Below are 17,328 nucleotides of genomic sequence, written 5' to 3' on the forward strand. Positions count from 1 at the left end.
AGTATTTCAGTGAATAAACCAACGGTTATGTGGCTCGTGGCCTGATTACAATGTGGCCCCTGAACGCTATTCCCCCTGCTTCCAGAGGCCTGGCTCCATCCACTTTGTGACTCATGCACAGCAGGCCTTGTTAGTCATAGTTGGAATTTGTTTTTCTTTCTTCATGGATCATCCTGACCAACCAGTCAGTATTTTTTGATGACCTAAAAATAAAAACAACCCTTTGCCCTCCATTTCGGTCTTTTTGCCCTGCAGGTTTACAAGATCAAAGGGATGCATTCAGATTATTGCTGTGACTTGTCACCAAGGTATGCCTGGGCAAAACCAAGCCCTTCCCTGAGGTGACTATATCTGGTGTTTATAGTAAATACACTGTTCTCTCCCCAGGTCACCCAGGGCACTGGCTTGGAGGGAGCTGGATAGACAGGCTCTCTGCCCTGTGTTACTGTTCTGAGAGAGTGTCACAAAAGAAGGCAAACAAGAGACTCTATTAAATAGGCACAAGAGTTCACACCTGAGAACAATGTCTGTGAAACCTTTTTGAAGGTGGCAAAGTGATATAGACTTGTGAGATATTTTGAATACATCATTAATATATTAATAATGATGTTTTGAGAGACTCTACCCCAGGGGTCAGGAACCTATGTCTCGCAAGCCAGATGTGGCTCTTTTGATGGCTACATCTGGCTCACAGACAAATCTTTAATAAAAAAAAATAATAATAACGTTAAAAATATAAAACATTTTCATGTATTACAATTGATTCATTTCCTACCACTTATGTTCATGGTTGCCAATCACAGCTGTCCTCCAGGACAACACCAAATTAATTTTTATTGGATAATGCATAAAATACACGGGTCGTTGTATGGCTCTCACGGAATTACATTTTTTCTTTCTTTCTTTTTTTTTTTGTACTTAATTTCTTAAGTTGGAAATGGGGAAGCAGTCAGACAGACTCCCGCATGCGCCCGACCGGGATCCACCCGGCATGCCCACCAGTGGGCGATGCTCCGCCCATCTAGGCCGTTGCTCTGTTGCAACCAGAGCCATTCTAGCGCCTGAGGCAGAGGCCACAGAGCCATCCTCAGTGCCCGGGCCAACCTTGCTCCAATGGAGCCTTGGCTGCGGGAGGGGAAGAGAGAGACAGAGAGGAAGGAGAGGGGGAGGGGTGGAGAAGCAGATGGGCGCCTCTTCTGTGTGCCCTGACCGGGAATCGAACCCGGGACTCCTACACGCCAGGCTGACGCTCTACCACTGAGCCAACTGGCCAGGGCCCGGAATTACATTTTAAAATATGTGGTGTTCATGGCTCTCTCAGCCAAAAAAGATTCCCGACCCCTGCTCTACCCCCAGTGCTGGATAATCTCATAACTTCATCATGATTTGATCTTAGCATAGAAATGCCTTTGAGGGTATTCTGAACTAAATGGCCATTTCTTGCAGACAGTTCCAGTTAGCTGGGCATACCTCATGGAACTGTTAAGGTGTGGCCCAGTGGGTCCCTGTTCAGGACCTTGTAGGAATGCCTGTCTGTGCATCATAGAAAATGGAATAATAGACTGAGAAAAATTTCCATATTGTTTCTGATCCTCACAGCCATAAATATTGGCCTCTTGCAATCTGGCTGCTAAAATATTCTACAAAATTTGATATACATAGTTATTTTAATTTATACAGCTGGTAGGGTAAGACGATTTCAAAGCTCATGTACTCTGAACCCAAAATACTGCCTCTTCAAAGATATGCAAAATATTGGTGAGCCTCCCTTTTAAGAAAACTTAAAAATACAATTCAACACAGAGGATTTGGCTATTCATTTGATAAAATTCTTCTAATAAATAAGAAAAGCTTTTAAAATATTTTAGAAACTATATTTATTAAACAAAGCAAGACAACATGCCATTTTCTACATTTTTTTAATTGAATGCCAAAATAATAGAGATGTTATAGGTGTAACTTTAAATAAATCCAGTTATCAGAATACAGGATATTTTCTTTTAGAAAAGTAAGCTCTGCTCCTTCACATCAAACTACCATTTCTGGCCCTTGCCGGTTGGCTCAGCGGTAGAGCGTCGGCCTGGCGTGCGGGGGACCCGGGTTCAATTCCCGGCCAGGGCACATAGGAGAAGCGCCCATTTGCTTCTCCACCCCCCCCCCCTTCCTCTCTGTCTCTCTCTTCCCCTCCCGCAGCCAAGGCTCCATTGGAGCAAAGATGGCCTGGGTGCTGGGGATGGCTCCTTGGCCTCTGCCCCAGGCGCTAGAGTGGCTCTGGTCGCGGCAGAGTGACCCCCCCAGAGGGGCAGAGCATCGCCCCCTGGTGGGCGTGCTGGGTGGATCCTGGTCGGGCGCATGCGGGAGTCTGTCTGACTGTCTATCCCCGTTTCCAGCTTCAGAAAAATACAAAAAAAAAAAAAAAAATACCATTTCCAATGTTGTAAAACAACAGGAATTTTACCGCTCACTCTGAAGTTCATCTAAGACTATAGATTTTCCTGAAAAATAAATGACATATCCATAGGAAGAAAGCAAAATAACTCTTGATCACGTTGGGGCACACTGCTTGCCTTTCTCTTGTTCTTTGGCTCTAACTGTTCAGGGTGTTAGTCAATTGGTGTATTCACAGAAGAGGAGAACAGGGTCATCCCCGTCTTTTCTAGTACTTGTCCTTAGTAGTGTGTTAGTGAAGTTAGCTCACTGGCTTGTACACTGCTCACAAAAATTAGGGGGTTAGGGAATGTGCAGAAACTCCAGTACTTTCAGCCTTTTGTATCGTGCATTTTCACCAATGAAATAAAAGTTGGTTTTGCATCTCATTTGCATAATCGAACAACTTTCTTTGACTTGTCATTTGCTTTTCTGATGTTCTTGTTTAATTTAAAAAAATCAAATGCTGCTTTTTTTTTATTGCTTCATATTCATGTTGAAATAGCCCCTAGTTTTTGTGAGCAGTATCAGCAAAGAGCCACACTTCACACTCTGTTTCATTTCTTCTGTGCCAAATAGCTCCCGAGTCTGCACTCATCCCATTCACTCCGCCCGAAAGGATGGCATGGCTGTGGGGTCCTCCCTGTTCTGCATAATGGACTCTCTGGCTTGCCACCGACACCACATTTAATGCCTGAAACTGTCTCCCTTTCCTGTGATTGGCATCAGCACAGTCAAAATCTCTCAATTTCCACTTGGACTTGGAGAGTACCACCAAGAACAAAAGTTGGCGAGGAGGGCAGCACGTTCTCTCTGGCAAGAGGAACTTCAGAAGTACTTTGCTTTCTCCTTCGCAGAAAGTCATTATTAGTTTGTTTTATTTCTATTGTAGAATCGGAGGCAATGGATCTATTTTGCCTTTTGATTTTTGGGCATCACATCTTAAAAGATTAAATTGGAGTCTCCATAAAACCAAAACTAACTCAAGCCATCTGACTCTTTTATTACTCTCAACTCCAACGAATATAATCATGCACTTCCCAGTTCTAAACTAATAGAGCCTTTTGAAAACACTGAATTTTTTAAAAAATATAAGTATCTGTTCTTTATTGCTGTTTCATGGAGTAAGACAAACTAGTAAAGTCATACTGTTAGGAAGCCCTCCACCCCCAGATTTCTTATGGCATATCTTTACCCTACTTGAAAGATTAAGAAATCTACAACAGCTTCCATAGAAAAGCCACAGAACGCATTGTCAAATAAAATTTAAATTTTAAATGACACTTGAAATTTAATGTGAGAGCTAAAGAAGAACAGGACGACAGGTTACGTTATTGCAACAAGAAAATCAGAGAACTTTTGCTCTGATGTCATATTGGAGATCATCTCCAGCCACCCCCTGTCATTGCAGACATGGAAAAAAATCAATGTCTGAGCGGCAAATGGGCCCCCCTAAAATCACACTAGTTGGAGAGGAGCATTTACAACTTAGGCCTTCTAACTCTCCCGCCTAATTCTCATTCTAGCATACCTCAAGTCGCAAGCTTGTAAAATACCATTAATTTATTTGCTTTATTTTGAAGAGATGGAGGGTAGACATTTAGATAAGATGAACCAAAGTTATTGACACTTTATGAGAAAAGTGATTTTTTTTCAAGAATTAGAAAAGTAATAAAACCCTGCAGCAGAAACAAGAGTGAAAACAAATTAATAAATGAATCATAAGCTTTTGAGGGTTTGTTGCTAGGTGAAAACAGCCATCATTAGATGGGGTAGTCTTAGGTCTCCTGGCTTACCACACCCACCCACATTTCTGCACACAGTCACAGTTTATTTTCCACGCCGTTCTCTCTCTCCATCCCTTCTTCTTCTCTGATGTGTAATGCCCTAGTTCTTCTCTTTCTTTCCCTCTCATTTCTCTTTTTTCCTCATTTGGAATACTACTTGGACTTTAAAATACTAGGGTTAATATACTGTAACATGATAATATATAGACACAGCAGCCAAGATAACAAAAAGTTGTACAGAGACTATGCCTGAAAACATGAAAAATGAAAATAGCTGTGAATCACTTAGAAGAATGATCAAGGTTTGAGTTGCTTAGCTATGTTGAGAGCCATCTTCACCCCACCCAAAGGACTGGATGAAAGAGGCATGAAAGAGGGTCCCCAAGAGGACCATCTAGAGAGTCGATAGATATCCCCTGATGAGTAGTGAAGGGTTAATCAGTGGGTTTAAGACACTGAAGCCATGCACCATAGATAAAAAGAACTGACCTTGGACTGCTCCTGAGAAATAACCTTATCCCTTGCAATATTCTACCTGATAAGCATGTCTCATATACCTGAGACCAGGCTGCACTTGCTACTTTATTTTTGTCCATAGTATTTGACACTATCCTCATAAAAATACACACACACACACACACACACACACACACACACACACACACACACACACATATATTTTTTTCATCTTTCCCCACTAGAATGTAAGCTTTTTGAGGGCAGGGAACATCCATTACCTGTTTTGTTTGCTCCTCTATCCACAATGCCTAAAATAGTGCCTGATGCCCAAAAGATGCTCAATACATATTTGTAGAATAAATAAATAAATGCTTCTGTGTCAAGTGCTTAGAAAAGGTCCCAGCTTACAGTAATCACTTAATACATTTTATTTATTATAACCAGTATAGAAAATGAAGAAAAAATGTTGACAGATATGGGTTGTAATTTTGGGTTACTTTCATCAAAGTGAATTCCAGCATTGAGCTAATTCTTAAATGATGAATTTTGTGAAAATTATTTTACTTGTGTGGGAAGGAATTACTAGCACATCCCTTTTACACAAAGGCATAAAAAATATTTGATTTTCTACTATTCTCCATTATATAACAAAAGAAGTAAACCCATGGTGTTCCATTTCTATGGCAGTGACTTCTAGGATGAAAATATTGGAAGCCTTTGAAAAATGGAGGTGCAGTGGGACCAATGACAGAGATCAGGGTAATTCTACAAACATGGTCTCTCCTGAAATTCACCAGTGAGTCTTCCCCAGACAAGTCTCCAAACAAGTGGCACTCACAGCATTTCCGTTTTCAATCCAGTTGATGGTGGGGACAGGGATTCCTGTTGCTGTACAACGCAGGGTCACAAAGGATCCAAAGGTGACATTGTGGGATTCAGGAGCCCGCAGGATTCTGGCAAAAACTGTTAGGAAAACAGAAATGTTTAGTGACTCTCCTACATGGAAAGGTCAAGCTGGACTGGTCTTTAAAATATGCAAATAAGATCATGTTTTCCTGTATAAAATCCTCCTGTGTTCCCTCTGTCATAAAGCTCATACCAAAAGCAATGCCCTGGCTTCTAAGCCATTTATGCTATGACCATACATTTCTCAGCAGTCCAGGATACACCAAGCTTGCTCCTAATTTAGGAGCTTGCCTCTGCTGGCCTCCGGCTGGAGCGTGCATGCCCCAGGTCTTCGTGTGGCAGGGTCCTCGCACCAGCCAAGGCACTGTTTGAGTGTTATTTTCCCGCAAAGGTCTTCCTTGACCTCCTTACACTCAAAGTGTAACCTTCTCCCCATTCACTTTTCCATCATCCTGTTTTTTTTGTCTTGACTAACCTCACCACTTTCTGAGGTTATTTTTGTCTGTTGTCTGTCTCCCTTCAGTAGACGGTGAGTTCTCAACAATCCAAAACCTTGCCTGTTTCATTCAGTACCTACAAGACTACCTGACCAACTAATTGATGTTCAGTTGAGTTAATGAATAATTAATTAATGTTTTATATCTTCAACTGTATCATCCTGGGAGGACAGACAAAATCTGTCAATCTTTGGAGAGTATATGAAATGAGCAAACTGGGCCAAAAGGAAAAGGAAAATTTTTGGCAAAGTGTGGACAGGAAAATGAGTAATTTATACTCCTTTCTGAGGCTGAATCCTCGCCCACTAGATAAGAGGAAGGTCTTTTGATGTGAGAGGAAATTTTACCTGTAGCTAAAGTGTGGAGATGAGGCAGAGAATGTGCAATAAATTGAGGGATATTTCGAATCACGAGATCGCTAAACTTGAAAGAGCTTCAGAGATAACTAGATTCCTGCTCTTACTAAATGGCTGTACAAATTAAGTCCCAGTTAATTTAAGGTGCTTTCCCAAGGTAATAAAAATGGGTAGGTGGGACACATACTTCTCCTGCTACTGAAATAGCATAAGTCCTAGAAAACCTGAAACCTGAAGAAAGGTAACGTGTCTGAGGACGTGCATTGAGCAGAGGTTACCAGTATTAAGTGCTTCAGGCATATCCACAACAGATTTAGATCGAAACTCTATGGGAATGACTCTTAAGTTGAGCCAAATGTGGGGCTCAGGGAATATTTTCTCAGGGACATGTTTACAGCCTGAAAAATTTCATAGCATGAAGAGTGGAGGTGCTTTTGTGGTCAGAGGGTCAACGCCAAGAGCCAGTGACCTGTGTAGTCCCAAGAGCACCGTGCTTAGAGGGCCCATGCTTGGTTCAATTGTCTGCTGTCCATGTCTTGAAATTAGTAGTGATTTTTGAACTAGCCCCCTAACCCCTAATTGTCATTTGTGCCTAATTCACAAACTATGGAGGCTGTCTTGGTGGGTGGAGGGAGCACTCCCACTGAAATACCAGAACAACAAAGCTCAGAGGTGAAATGGTAAGGAAAAAGTTGAAAATAAGCTGAATGGGTCCAAAGGAAGTATATCAATCAACGTTAGGTGACAGAGGCTCTCCCCATTGGAAATTCTAAATTTCTCAAGAAGACAGCCAGCCAGGAGGCAGTATACATTTCTTCCAGAGTGACAAACCCAATGCCCCATCTGAGCACCCAATAGATTTCTTCCAATTTAGCTCAAGTTCACAGGTTGTGAACCCTTGACATCTAAGACAGATGTCAAGCATCCAGACAGACAGTCTGGCATCCTAGCAAGGGTGAACCTAGGTAATCTTGTTTTTCTAATGTTCTCTGGCAACAATAATGGAGAACTAGATGGCACAACATACTTGAGTCCACATTCATCATTTGGCTGAAATAACTCTTGTAGGTGTTGGGGCTCTCCCCTTGTGTGTCCTAAGTTTTTTGAGTGTGAGACTATGGCAATAATCATTTTGTGAGTCCCATTTTCTCTGAGAATCTGAGGAAAACAGGATCTTTGAGCAACTGGGAAGGGATTAGTTCAATCCCATAGGTGCTATGAAAGTGTAGACAGCAGCTGCTGAAGATAACACTAACTGTACCCTCGAACCTGAATGAGAGCCTTCTGGCTGAAGATGAGAAGGATCAGAAATTAGGGAAGAATAAAATTTAGATTGCTCTTTATTTAATTTATAAAGGCATGAGTTTTCATTTGGAGACTTTAACTTCTTTCTGGAAATACAGCAGTAAACGGAGGGTTTATTTTGTTGGAATTTATAGCTCCTTCCCCTAGTCCCCTTCTGGCTGGTATTACATTATTAGGACTATCATTTAGGTTTATTGCGACACCTCTGGTGATCCATATTGCACAGCACAGCTAAGCATAATGTGAGATGATAAATAAAATAGGGTCAGTTATCATTCTGGAGTTCAATGTGGCCTTAGAGTTCATTTAATTAATATACTGTTCTGTCTCATGTCAGAACCTTCTGGGAGGCCCAGCAGGGCACAGGAGGGAACATAAAGGAGCACTATTGGCATTGCGTGTGGCTTCATGAATGTGAGACTGTGCTGACAGACTGCTGCTCTCCTCCCCCAAGGGGGCAGACGTACCCCTGGCAGACCATGAGTTTCACCGTTAAGAGAGTTAAGAGAAAAAAGCCATCAGGAATTAAAGGGAAGCTGGTCACTCCCGCACTCCCACATTCTTTCCAAAAGATAAAACAGAAATTTGCCCCATTTTTTTCAAAACTGAGAGATAGCTTCCACCCTCCTTGCCAGTTTCCCTCCCTCAAAGAAGGTTGCAAATGTCCATTGGGTGTCAACTCAAATGTCTCCTTTTCATAATGCTTTCTGGACCCCTTGGTTTTACCCTTGTTTTTGTTTTGTATGTGGCTTCACAAATGTGAGACTGCTGGCATTTATCATCCTAACTATTGATTTGTTTGTTTGCTTTGTGGCTGTCTCTTCCCCTGGAATGGAAGCATCACAAGGGCGGAGCTGGCTTTGTTCATTTAGACAGGCTGATTGATACACAGACAGATGATGATAGATAGCTAGATAGATAGATGATCTAGAATCTTCCATATATAGGCACTCATAAATATCTGTTAAATGAATGAATGAGTGACTCCTCTGATTGGTGAGATTGGGGAAAGGGACTTGTGCACGAGTCCCTCAGCCCTCTCCGGGCCTGCATCCTCCCAGCTGCACTGCAGACAAGGAACGGTGTGGGGTCGACCTGCAGGAGGTCAGTTCCCCAGGTCAGGACTTCTGCATCCTACAACTCAGAGCGAAAGGTGGAAGGGTGGGTAGGGGCTGAAGAGGATGAGGAAATAGAAGTTGTATTAGACTAATTTTTGGATGAAGGAATAGAAAGCTTTGTTTTTCAATCCAGTTTTATCAGCGATGATGCTGATATTTTTATACCCATCTGTATTTTTTGCTGGTTCTAAGCATAAAAAGTGAAGGGGTGGTAAAAGGAATTCCACCACATTTATCAAACATTGAGAACAATAAAGCCAGTTGCAATTAAAAATAAATACCAGACTAACCTCCATGGATAATAATACAGCTGCAATAATAAACATATTCATAGTTCAATAACAAACTCCCGTCATTTTAGTGGTGGCCACAACTAAGACAATATAAAAGTGTTTTTTGCTATATAAATAAGCTCTTTAATGCAAAGGGAATAATGTTACTTAGTAATTTGGAAAATGTCTACAACTTTTGATATGGATTTTTAAAGGAAAAAAATTATCCAATGTTCTTTCAACAGTGTTGCTATCATTCTCCAATTCACTGTGAGCTCTTTCCCACTTGTTTTCATATTGTTCATCTGCAACATGGAAAACAGACACGGGCAATCTGTTTATCTTTGGCTTTCCTTTCGTGGTATCTAGTCATGAGCTTGGACGTTCAATTTCTCTTGGGTAAGTTTACAGTGCTAACTGCAGGTTGAGAATCTTATATTCAAAACTGGGCTTAAGCAGCCAGTGACTCCAAAGTCTTTTATAATGTAACTAGAATGCATTCTTCTCATTTTCTCTCTGTCTCCATTTTTCAAAGCACTTTCAAATACAAAAGTTTTATTATTGATTTTCACTGCAAGGGTTAATCTGAAATTGAAATAAGGAGATACAGCCGTTATTCACTCTGAGATTGCACTGGTGGAGTAATGGGAAGCCTCCTAGGGATTTCAATTAAGTCCTGAAATGAATGAGTAGTTTGGCTTGAGATGAATTGCCTCTCTTTTCTTGGTAAGGGAATAAGACCACAGGAATACCTATGTCCCTCATAAAACCCGTTTCAGCAATTATTTCAGAGGACACAATGAGCTTGCGTGGATTTCATTTTCTCTTGTGTTTTTTCTTTCTTTCTTTATTTTCTAGTTTCCCTCCAAGAGGTTTTAAGGTTACCTGATTTAAATTTAAAAAATGGCTGAAAGGAGAAAATTGAAAACAAACATAAACAAAACTAAACTAAAAACATAATGACACAGGAGCAGGTGAAATGATTTTATCTAAATTTAGTTGTAAACAGCCTGATGTTTAGAAATAGGGACACATCCCAAGTACCTTATGTGAGTTACTATGATAAGGAGGAGCTGTTTCGAACACCAGCCTACAGTTTATTCCTAGAGCCAAAATGCATTATATGAGAGTTTGTGAATTTCGCCCAAGAAATATAAAGTTTAGGTTAGAACAGCACAAAATTTGAGTCTTAATCAGGATGGAAGGTGCTTTCTTGGAAGGAAGAGTTTCTCTGTGAGAGGATTTTAATCTTCCCTAACAAACCCGATTTTCAACCATTTTCCTCCAGATATTTTCCACTATATACAGATATATATATATCCGTGTACAATGAAAAATTATTTGATTTGGTTTGGTTTGAAGGATTTATATGCTGCTTATCCTCTTAAAGTAATAAAAATTAAAAAAATCTAAGCTGGCACCTTGGTACGTCCACATTTCTTCAAAAATTGTAACACCTCCACCCTCCCCAAAAGGTTTTTGGTCCAAGGGTTGGTTACTTTCCATTCCAATCTGTGTGAGATTTATAGTTATGCTAATTTATGTCATTTCACTTTGTTTGCATTTTCAGAGTTTGGAATCTGAGTTTAGACATTTTTATTGACTCAATCTTTTCTTAATACAATAGTCAATAAGTATATTATATAATAAAGCAGCCGATCTAGTAACACTCTGTTAAATGCTGACTTAATACTCCCCATACATCATTTGTAGTCTTACAAAATGAGGCACTTAGAGTTGTTTATAAGGTCAGAAGAAATAAAACGGTTGCATAGAAGCATACATTTAAAAAGAAGCAGTGCAGAAAGAAAAAATACCTTTATTATCTTGCTCAGGTTCACTTTCTTCTATTAATAGAAACAAGACAAAACAAACAAAATAGACACACAAACAAAAAACAACATGTCATGAAAAGGAAAATCTTTGACCACAGAAATACCAGTTGTGCAACAAGATTAATTAGCATCGGCTTGTTTCTTATTGAAATAAGAAACAAATGCAGTCAAGGGAAACTGCTGACCTTTTCAAAGCAAACGATCAAATGATGTAAAACTTCAAATTGCTACTTTTAGTCAGGCAGTACAACACAGAAAATAAGCTGCAGCATACCCAACAACATAGCTCATTCATGCGTTTTTATCTTAATATTGACAATGACCCTTTCTTTCAAGGTAACAAGACTGCCTACTCTGTTCTTGCAAATCGTGTTTCTTCTTGTTAGCTTAGCTTCTCCTCTTAGGAGGCCCTGCTGTGGAGTCGGTGATGTTGAATCTGGGATCTCAGCTATCATTTCTATGGCAATGGTCTCATGTTGTGGTAAACAGAGGATTAGGGGGTTTCTGCAGAACAGAGCCTTTCACCAACAGAAATTCTCTCTGTTGCAGCTCTGAGGCTGCGCAGAGAGCAGAGAGGATCAACTCTTCATTGTCTAGGAAAACACGGGTGAAGCAAGCTACAAAGAAAATGTAAAAATGTCTAAAATGGGTATACAGAATTGAGAACTTACAAATTAAAAAAAAAATCCTAGAAAAGAGCAACAAATTGTTACGAAGTGTTTAGCATAAATTTATCAGATAGAGATCCCACATAGGACTCTAGTTCTCTTTCTGGGAAGGTTTATTTTTATTTTTTTCATGTCAACTTAGACCTTTCCTCAAATTAGTGATAAGTTAAGTGCAACATGTTTATAAATATAAAATAGCAATGCTGGTGTTAACTACTTTTCATGCTAAGAACCCCTTGCATAGTTCTTCACAGATAATGGATGTTCTCACACACTGACACTATCCCTCTGATTGTACATAATCAATATTGTTCAGCCCATTCTCCAGATGAGGAATCTGAGATCCACAGGTTTGCTGCAGGTACAGAGCCAACCATTTTCAGCATTGTACCTGGCATCTTAGTAAGAAGGCCTCATTTTCACACTTAACTCCTAATCCTCTTAAATATAAGTGAACTTAGAATTTCCCATTTAGACTTTGTCTAAACTTTTCCTACCTCCACCAGTCAAGTCAGTGGCACATCCTTACTTTATTTTTTTAAGTATCAAGGTCAAAAACTACCTAAAACTCCTGTGAACAAGAAAGGGGCTATGTGATAAACCTGACATGCTCAGAGGGTCCACATGGCAGCCCTGACAAGCTCAATGGCTGAGTGTAACCACACAGGAGGGTCTGATCTGAAATTTCTAACTGGGCAGGCCATGCGGGGAGTCCCATCCCAGGCCTACAGCTTCCTTAGCAAAGGCCAGTTTGTACCTAACGTGATCCCTGTCCACAGTTCTTGTGCATCTAGGATAACACACCTTTGAAATGTCAGAGTAATCTTCTTTTCTAAACCCCTCCAAGATACAACTACAGGCACTGAGCACAAGACCAGCAAAGCACGAGACCACAGAAGCCCTCCTTGTCATCCTGTCCCCCGCATATAATCTCCAAGAGCCATCAGTGTCAGTTATTAACTATCCTCCCTCTACCCACCGCTGTGCTTTCTCCCGCCTCCTCAATCTACCGCCAAAGGACTTCATGCACCTTCCTTACGTTTCCTCCTTTGATTCTAATGTATAAAATAAGCTTTAAAACTGCCATTCTCCGGAGCTTTTTCTCAATCCTTTGAGATCCTGCTTCTGGGCATGTCCTCAAAATTTTGACTTAAAAACACTCTTACAAAACTTTCCAAAAGGTTTGAATATTCTTTTGTTGACATGTCTAAATTAAATACATTTATGGTTAAAAAGGGATGTAGAAGTTGTCTGTCAAATGTAGCTCTGAACAAAGCAATAGTTTTTTGTTTTCTTCCACCATCCCTAATGGTGAAAGCACAGGTATTGCATCCATATGAGTTTTTCCCATAGTGAAAACGGTCACGTGTAGACTCTTGAAAACTGCAGAGATCTCCTGTAACGTCCCTTAATCAAGAGAAGTAGATGAAGGTCCATAGATGAACCAGATATGGCCTGAAAATTTTTATTTGAATGCCTTTGGGCTAGACATGTCTTTCTCGTTCCTCAGTACAATTGTGCTTGTTTCTATGCCTGGAAAAAAAATGATCCTATTTTTTTTCTACCAGCAAAGTATTTATAAGTGGCTGAGACGGGCATGGAAGTGCCTGATTCTCTAGCTGCTGTATCTCCAAAGTTTTATTCTGCTAAAGTTCAAGGGCCCTGGCAAGGTTTGAACATCTTACTTACTCAGTATTTTCCGCTCTTACACTACTCTTTCTAGGGTTCGGGAGCAGGTTCAGGTCAATGCTGAGACTCCTTTCATTTTTGCTCCAGCGATCTTTTACTGAGCTGTGTTCAAAGTGTACTCTGAGGACAGTGCCATTTTCCTGCCCTATTTTCACTTTGTTGTTATTGTCATGACAATTGTTCACGTTACTTGATTTGCTTGGAATTGGAAGCAGTGTGAAATTTTGGAAGAATGCCCTCAATTCCTCTACAACAGATATGGAGAGCCAGCTCAGGAGATGGAAGAATGTCAAAGAGTTGCCATTTTCCTAGAAGGAGGCTTAGAAATCTTTATCAGAAGTTCCATGTTCATATATAGACTCTCAAAATTTCTTTGCATGCATAAATGCAAATCTACATCTTTATACATATATATTTATATATGCTTATGTATTAATAAACACACATATGTACACGCATTCACACACAGTCAAGGTTACTTGAAATTAGAGAAAATTATACAAGCATAATCTGCAAAATCTATTCAAGCTCGAGTGTATTTATTCAGTGTTTGCACCTGTCATTTCAAAGTCAAACTGTAGTCCTTGTTTGTCCTTGTATCCTACTTGCCTCGACTACTATGATCCTTTTTGACTTCTGAACTTATTGTTTTTACCACTTATCCATTTTAAAATTTCCTGCTTTACAGTCTTTATTCCAATTTGATTTCTAAATTCTCATTTAATTGCTTTACATGTAACGAATCTGTGGTCTTATCTTCCAGACTGATTTGTAACCTCCTTTGGGGAGGAAGGAGGGAGCAGTGTAGTATACTTTACTTTTTTTCCCCCTAGAGTCCCACATAATTTCTTGCAGAGAAAAGACAATAATTAGACAAAAAGAGAGTTGAATTAGAGATGCATTTTGCTTTTCTGTTTTCTTGGGATTATTCAGTAGGACACTTAGAATAAAGAATCAGAGACTTCTTTTATTGAAATAACCTAAGATTAATCAACATCCAACTTAAGTAACACACCCATCATTTTCTTGAATAATTTATGGGGAACTCAGTACTAATCAATCCATTTTAAACAATTCTGTCAAAAAAAAATGTTACAAATCAAATGAAAACCAATCTTCTTATATTTAATGATCATTTATATGACCTAGTTCACTGGACCAAAAAATAATCCATAAAATACTTTCATTTGTCCAAGCATGCTAACCTCTGTTCACCATCCTAATGCTCACTTTTGAACCTCTTATCAACTAAACTGACCAGGAACTGAAACTAGCATACACAGATTCTCATCTCACAAATTCAAAGAATGCAAGACTCTTTCTAAATACTCTACTTCTATGGATATAACTTTGCATAACTTTTTATTTGCAGTCATATAATAATACAGTTAGGTTATTGCAAGTCATGAGAATGCAATACTCATTTTTATACTTGCTCTTGTTAAGGCCTACCTCTCCAATTTTGAATGTGAACCAGTACTTGTTTATGTGTTTATGTCTGTGTGTGTGGGTGAATAAGATTTGATTCTAAGAAAGATAAAAATAAGTTTGTCCTGCTCAATTCGCAGCCGTAGTTGATTGCAGAAGGAATTTAGTGGGAAAGGAAATGTCTTGTAATTCAAGAGGAGGGAAAGGCATCCAGGTTTCCTGGTACAAGTTTGAGAAGTACAGTTAGTAAAATTATGCTGGCCACGTAGACCATGCGGAGGAGAGGAAACAAAACCGGCAGAGAAAACAGGCTGAACTGTGAGTTTGCATTCTTTTGACTGCAAGGGTGTGGAGTGCCAAGAAGATCATGGCAATTTAGCTACCTAGAGTACAAGTCTCACAGAGACGGTGACAGCACATTCTTGACTCCTTGCGGGATGGCATTGCTTATAATTTTCTTCATAGTCAATATCTTAGAGAAATCTCTGACTATCTGCTATTCATAAGAACAACATTCTGGGGCTTTTTCTAAAGACGTGCTCAGAAGTTGGGAAATCAAAATTGGATGAATAGGATCGATTCCTTACAGTTAGTTGTATACAATACCTTTAAAACAGTCCAGGCATGTGGATCTGGGTTTGAATCCTCATTCTAATGCTTTCTAGCTGTTTAATCTAGGTTACTGTACTGTTCAATTCCTCTGATTCATTTTCTTCATGTAGAAAATGTAGATGACAACTCCCAATTCATAGATTTATGAAGAAGATGAGATAAGATAATTTGTATAAAGTAATTCATACAGCAACTAACACACTAGAAAGTATTGAAGGCAGGTCCCTTTCTCTCTCTCTCTCTCTCTCTCTCTCTCTCTCTCTCTCTCTCAAGCTATTTCTATCTATAGAGTCTTCTAGGCTCATGAAAGCTGTTCTCCCATCTGATTTTGAAGGAAAGAGTTTTTAAATTTTTACTTTATTTTTGAATTTCAATCTGCCTTAGCTGGTCATATTCCAGATGTTGGTCACTTTCCATGTCCTTTTTGTAGGTGTTAGAAGCCTATGCTGCCTGACCAGGCGGTGGTGCAGTGGATAGAGCGTCGAACCTGGCCCCGAGGTCACTAGCTTGAGCTCAGGCTCATTGGGTTTGAGCAAGGCTCACCAGTTTGAGCCCAAGGTCACTGGCTTGAGCAACGGGTCACTCGGTCTGCTGTAGCCCCCTCCCCCCAAGGCACATATGAGAAATCAATCAATGAACAACTAAGGAACCGCAAGGAAGAATTGATGTTTCTCTTCTCTCTCCCTTCCTGTTTGTCTGTCTCTATCTGTCCCTCTCTCTAACTGTTTCTGTCCTTGCCACACACAAAAAAAAAAGTCTATGCTTACATCCATTCCTCAATTATCCAAGAAGAAAGGAGTCACTCTGTACAAAGAGAAATCCATTCTTCAGTCCCTGTTATTAAAATGGATGCTAATTGATACTGGATTCTTTGAATCTGTTCATAAAAGACTACATTTATCTCATCTTGAATCCTATTTTAGAAATCATTAAGTCAGAAATGCCTGTGAGAAGACAGATAAGCATCACAAAGAACAAAAAGGGTCATTTTGATTGTTTTTATTTTTTTTACTAGAGAAAACGGCCCAGGAAAATGGTTGTAAAGTGATCGCATTGAGGTTCTGTGATGCATGGTTTCTGAACTGATTCTTGTTTTGCTTTCCAGTCATTAAAAAAAAAAAAATCTGATATACATCATGATAAACCTAAGCCAATACCTGCTTCTTTTTCCTGACTTCCTGGTAGCTAAAGCAAATAAACCCGACCCCGGTGTGCTGCTGCCACTGTTTACACGTCCGTCCCCTTTGAAGCAGAGCTGTGCTGGAGGTTTATCCGCTGTGGCTCCATCTCTGAAGGAATCAGAAAGCAAGTCCCTTAGAAAACATACACAGCCCCTTCACAGACAGCGACTCTCTTCTCAAAGGAAGGCTTGCCTGTCTGCGACATCACGGTCTTCTAAAGTGGCTTGGGCTGGAAACATTTCTGTGGCCTTTGAGATAGTAACATTTTCCTAGCTTGTAAATATGGATGATGAATAATGATTACAAGCACGCAGTGTTTACCAACTAATTCAGAGACAAGCCACATGAAGTGACTTGTTTTTATTTCAGTCTCAGATGCAGATAGACCAACTATTAAAAATATTTTTGTTAAAATAATTCTGGAACTATATTAGTGGTTTAAGCATAAGCCAATAAAAAACTTGGACTTGGTTCTGTTTCACTTTTTTCATTCTTAGGAAAACAATCATTTTTTTCCCCTGGTTTTTAATGGGAGGAGATGTTAATTTGCTTAATTACCAGGACAGAAAGCTTTCTTATTTTAACCTTTTAAAAGGTTTTTATTTAGAAATAATTTTAGATTTTTAAAAGAGTAACAGAGCTAGTATAGAGAGTTTCCAGTTTCTTCATTCAACTTCTTCTAATATTAACATCTTACATAATCATGGTACATTTATCAAAATGATAGTTTATTTTCAAATAACACTTTTTAATTACTCATATGAAAAGGAAGATTCCTGAGCTATGGC

The 17,328-nt window shown here is 39.6% G+C and overlaps 1 protein-coding gene across 7 annotated transcripts in view; it reads right to left on the reverse strand.

The window, feature by feature from the left end:
• Window positions 1–17,328, reverse strand: part of MUSK (muscle associated receptor tyrosine kinase) — a 92,442-nt gene that overhangs the window by 34,969 nt on the left and 40,145 nt on the right. For 4 of the 7 annotated variants that reach the window (XM_066365626.1, XM_066365624.1, XM_066365622.1 and 1 more), the window contains 2 exons: window positions 10,945–10,974; window positions 5,512–5,636 (listed from right to left, as the gene is read on the reverse strand). In XM_066365626.1, the coding sequence (XP_066221723.1) occupies window positions 5,512–5,636; window positions 10,945–10,974 (155 nt within the window). The remainder of the gene's footprint in view (window positions 1–5,511; window positions 5,637–10,944; window positions 10,975–17,328) is intronic. The other 3 variants (XM_066365625.1, XM_066365623.1, XM_066365620.1) reach the window with 1 other exon arrangement.

Source organism: Saccopteryx leptura, chromosome 2, assembly GCF_036850995.1.
Source record: "Saccopteryx leptura isolate mSacLep1 chromosome 2, mSacLep1_pri_phased_curated, whole genome shotgun sequence".
Lineage (NCBI taxonomy): Eukaryota > Metazoa > Chordata > Mammalia > Chiroptera > Emballonuridae > Saccopteryx > Saccopteryx leptura.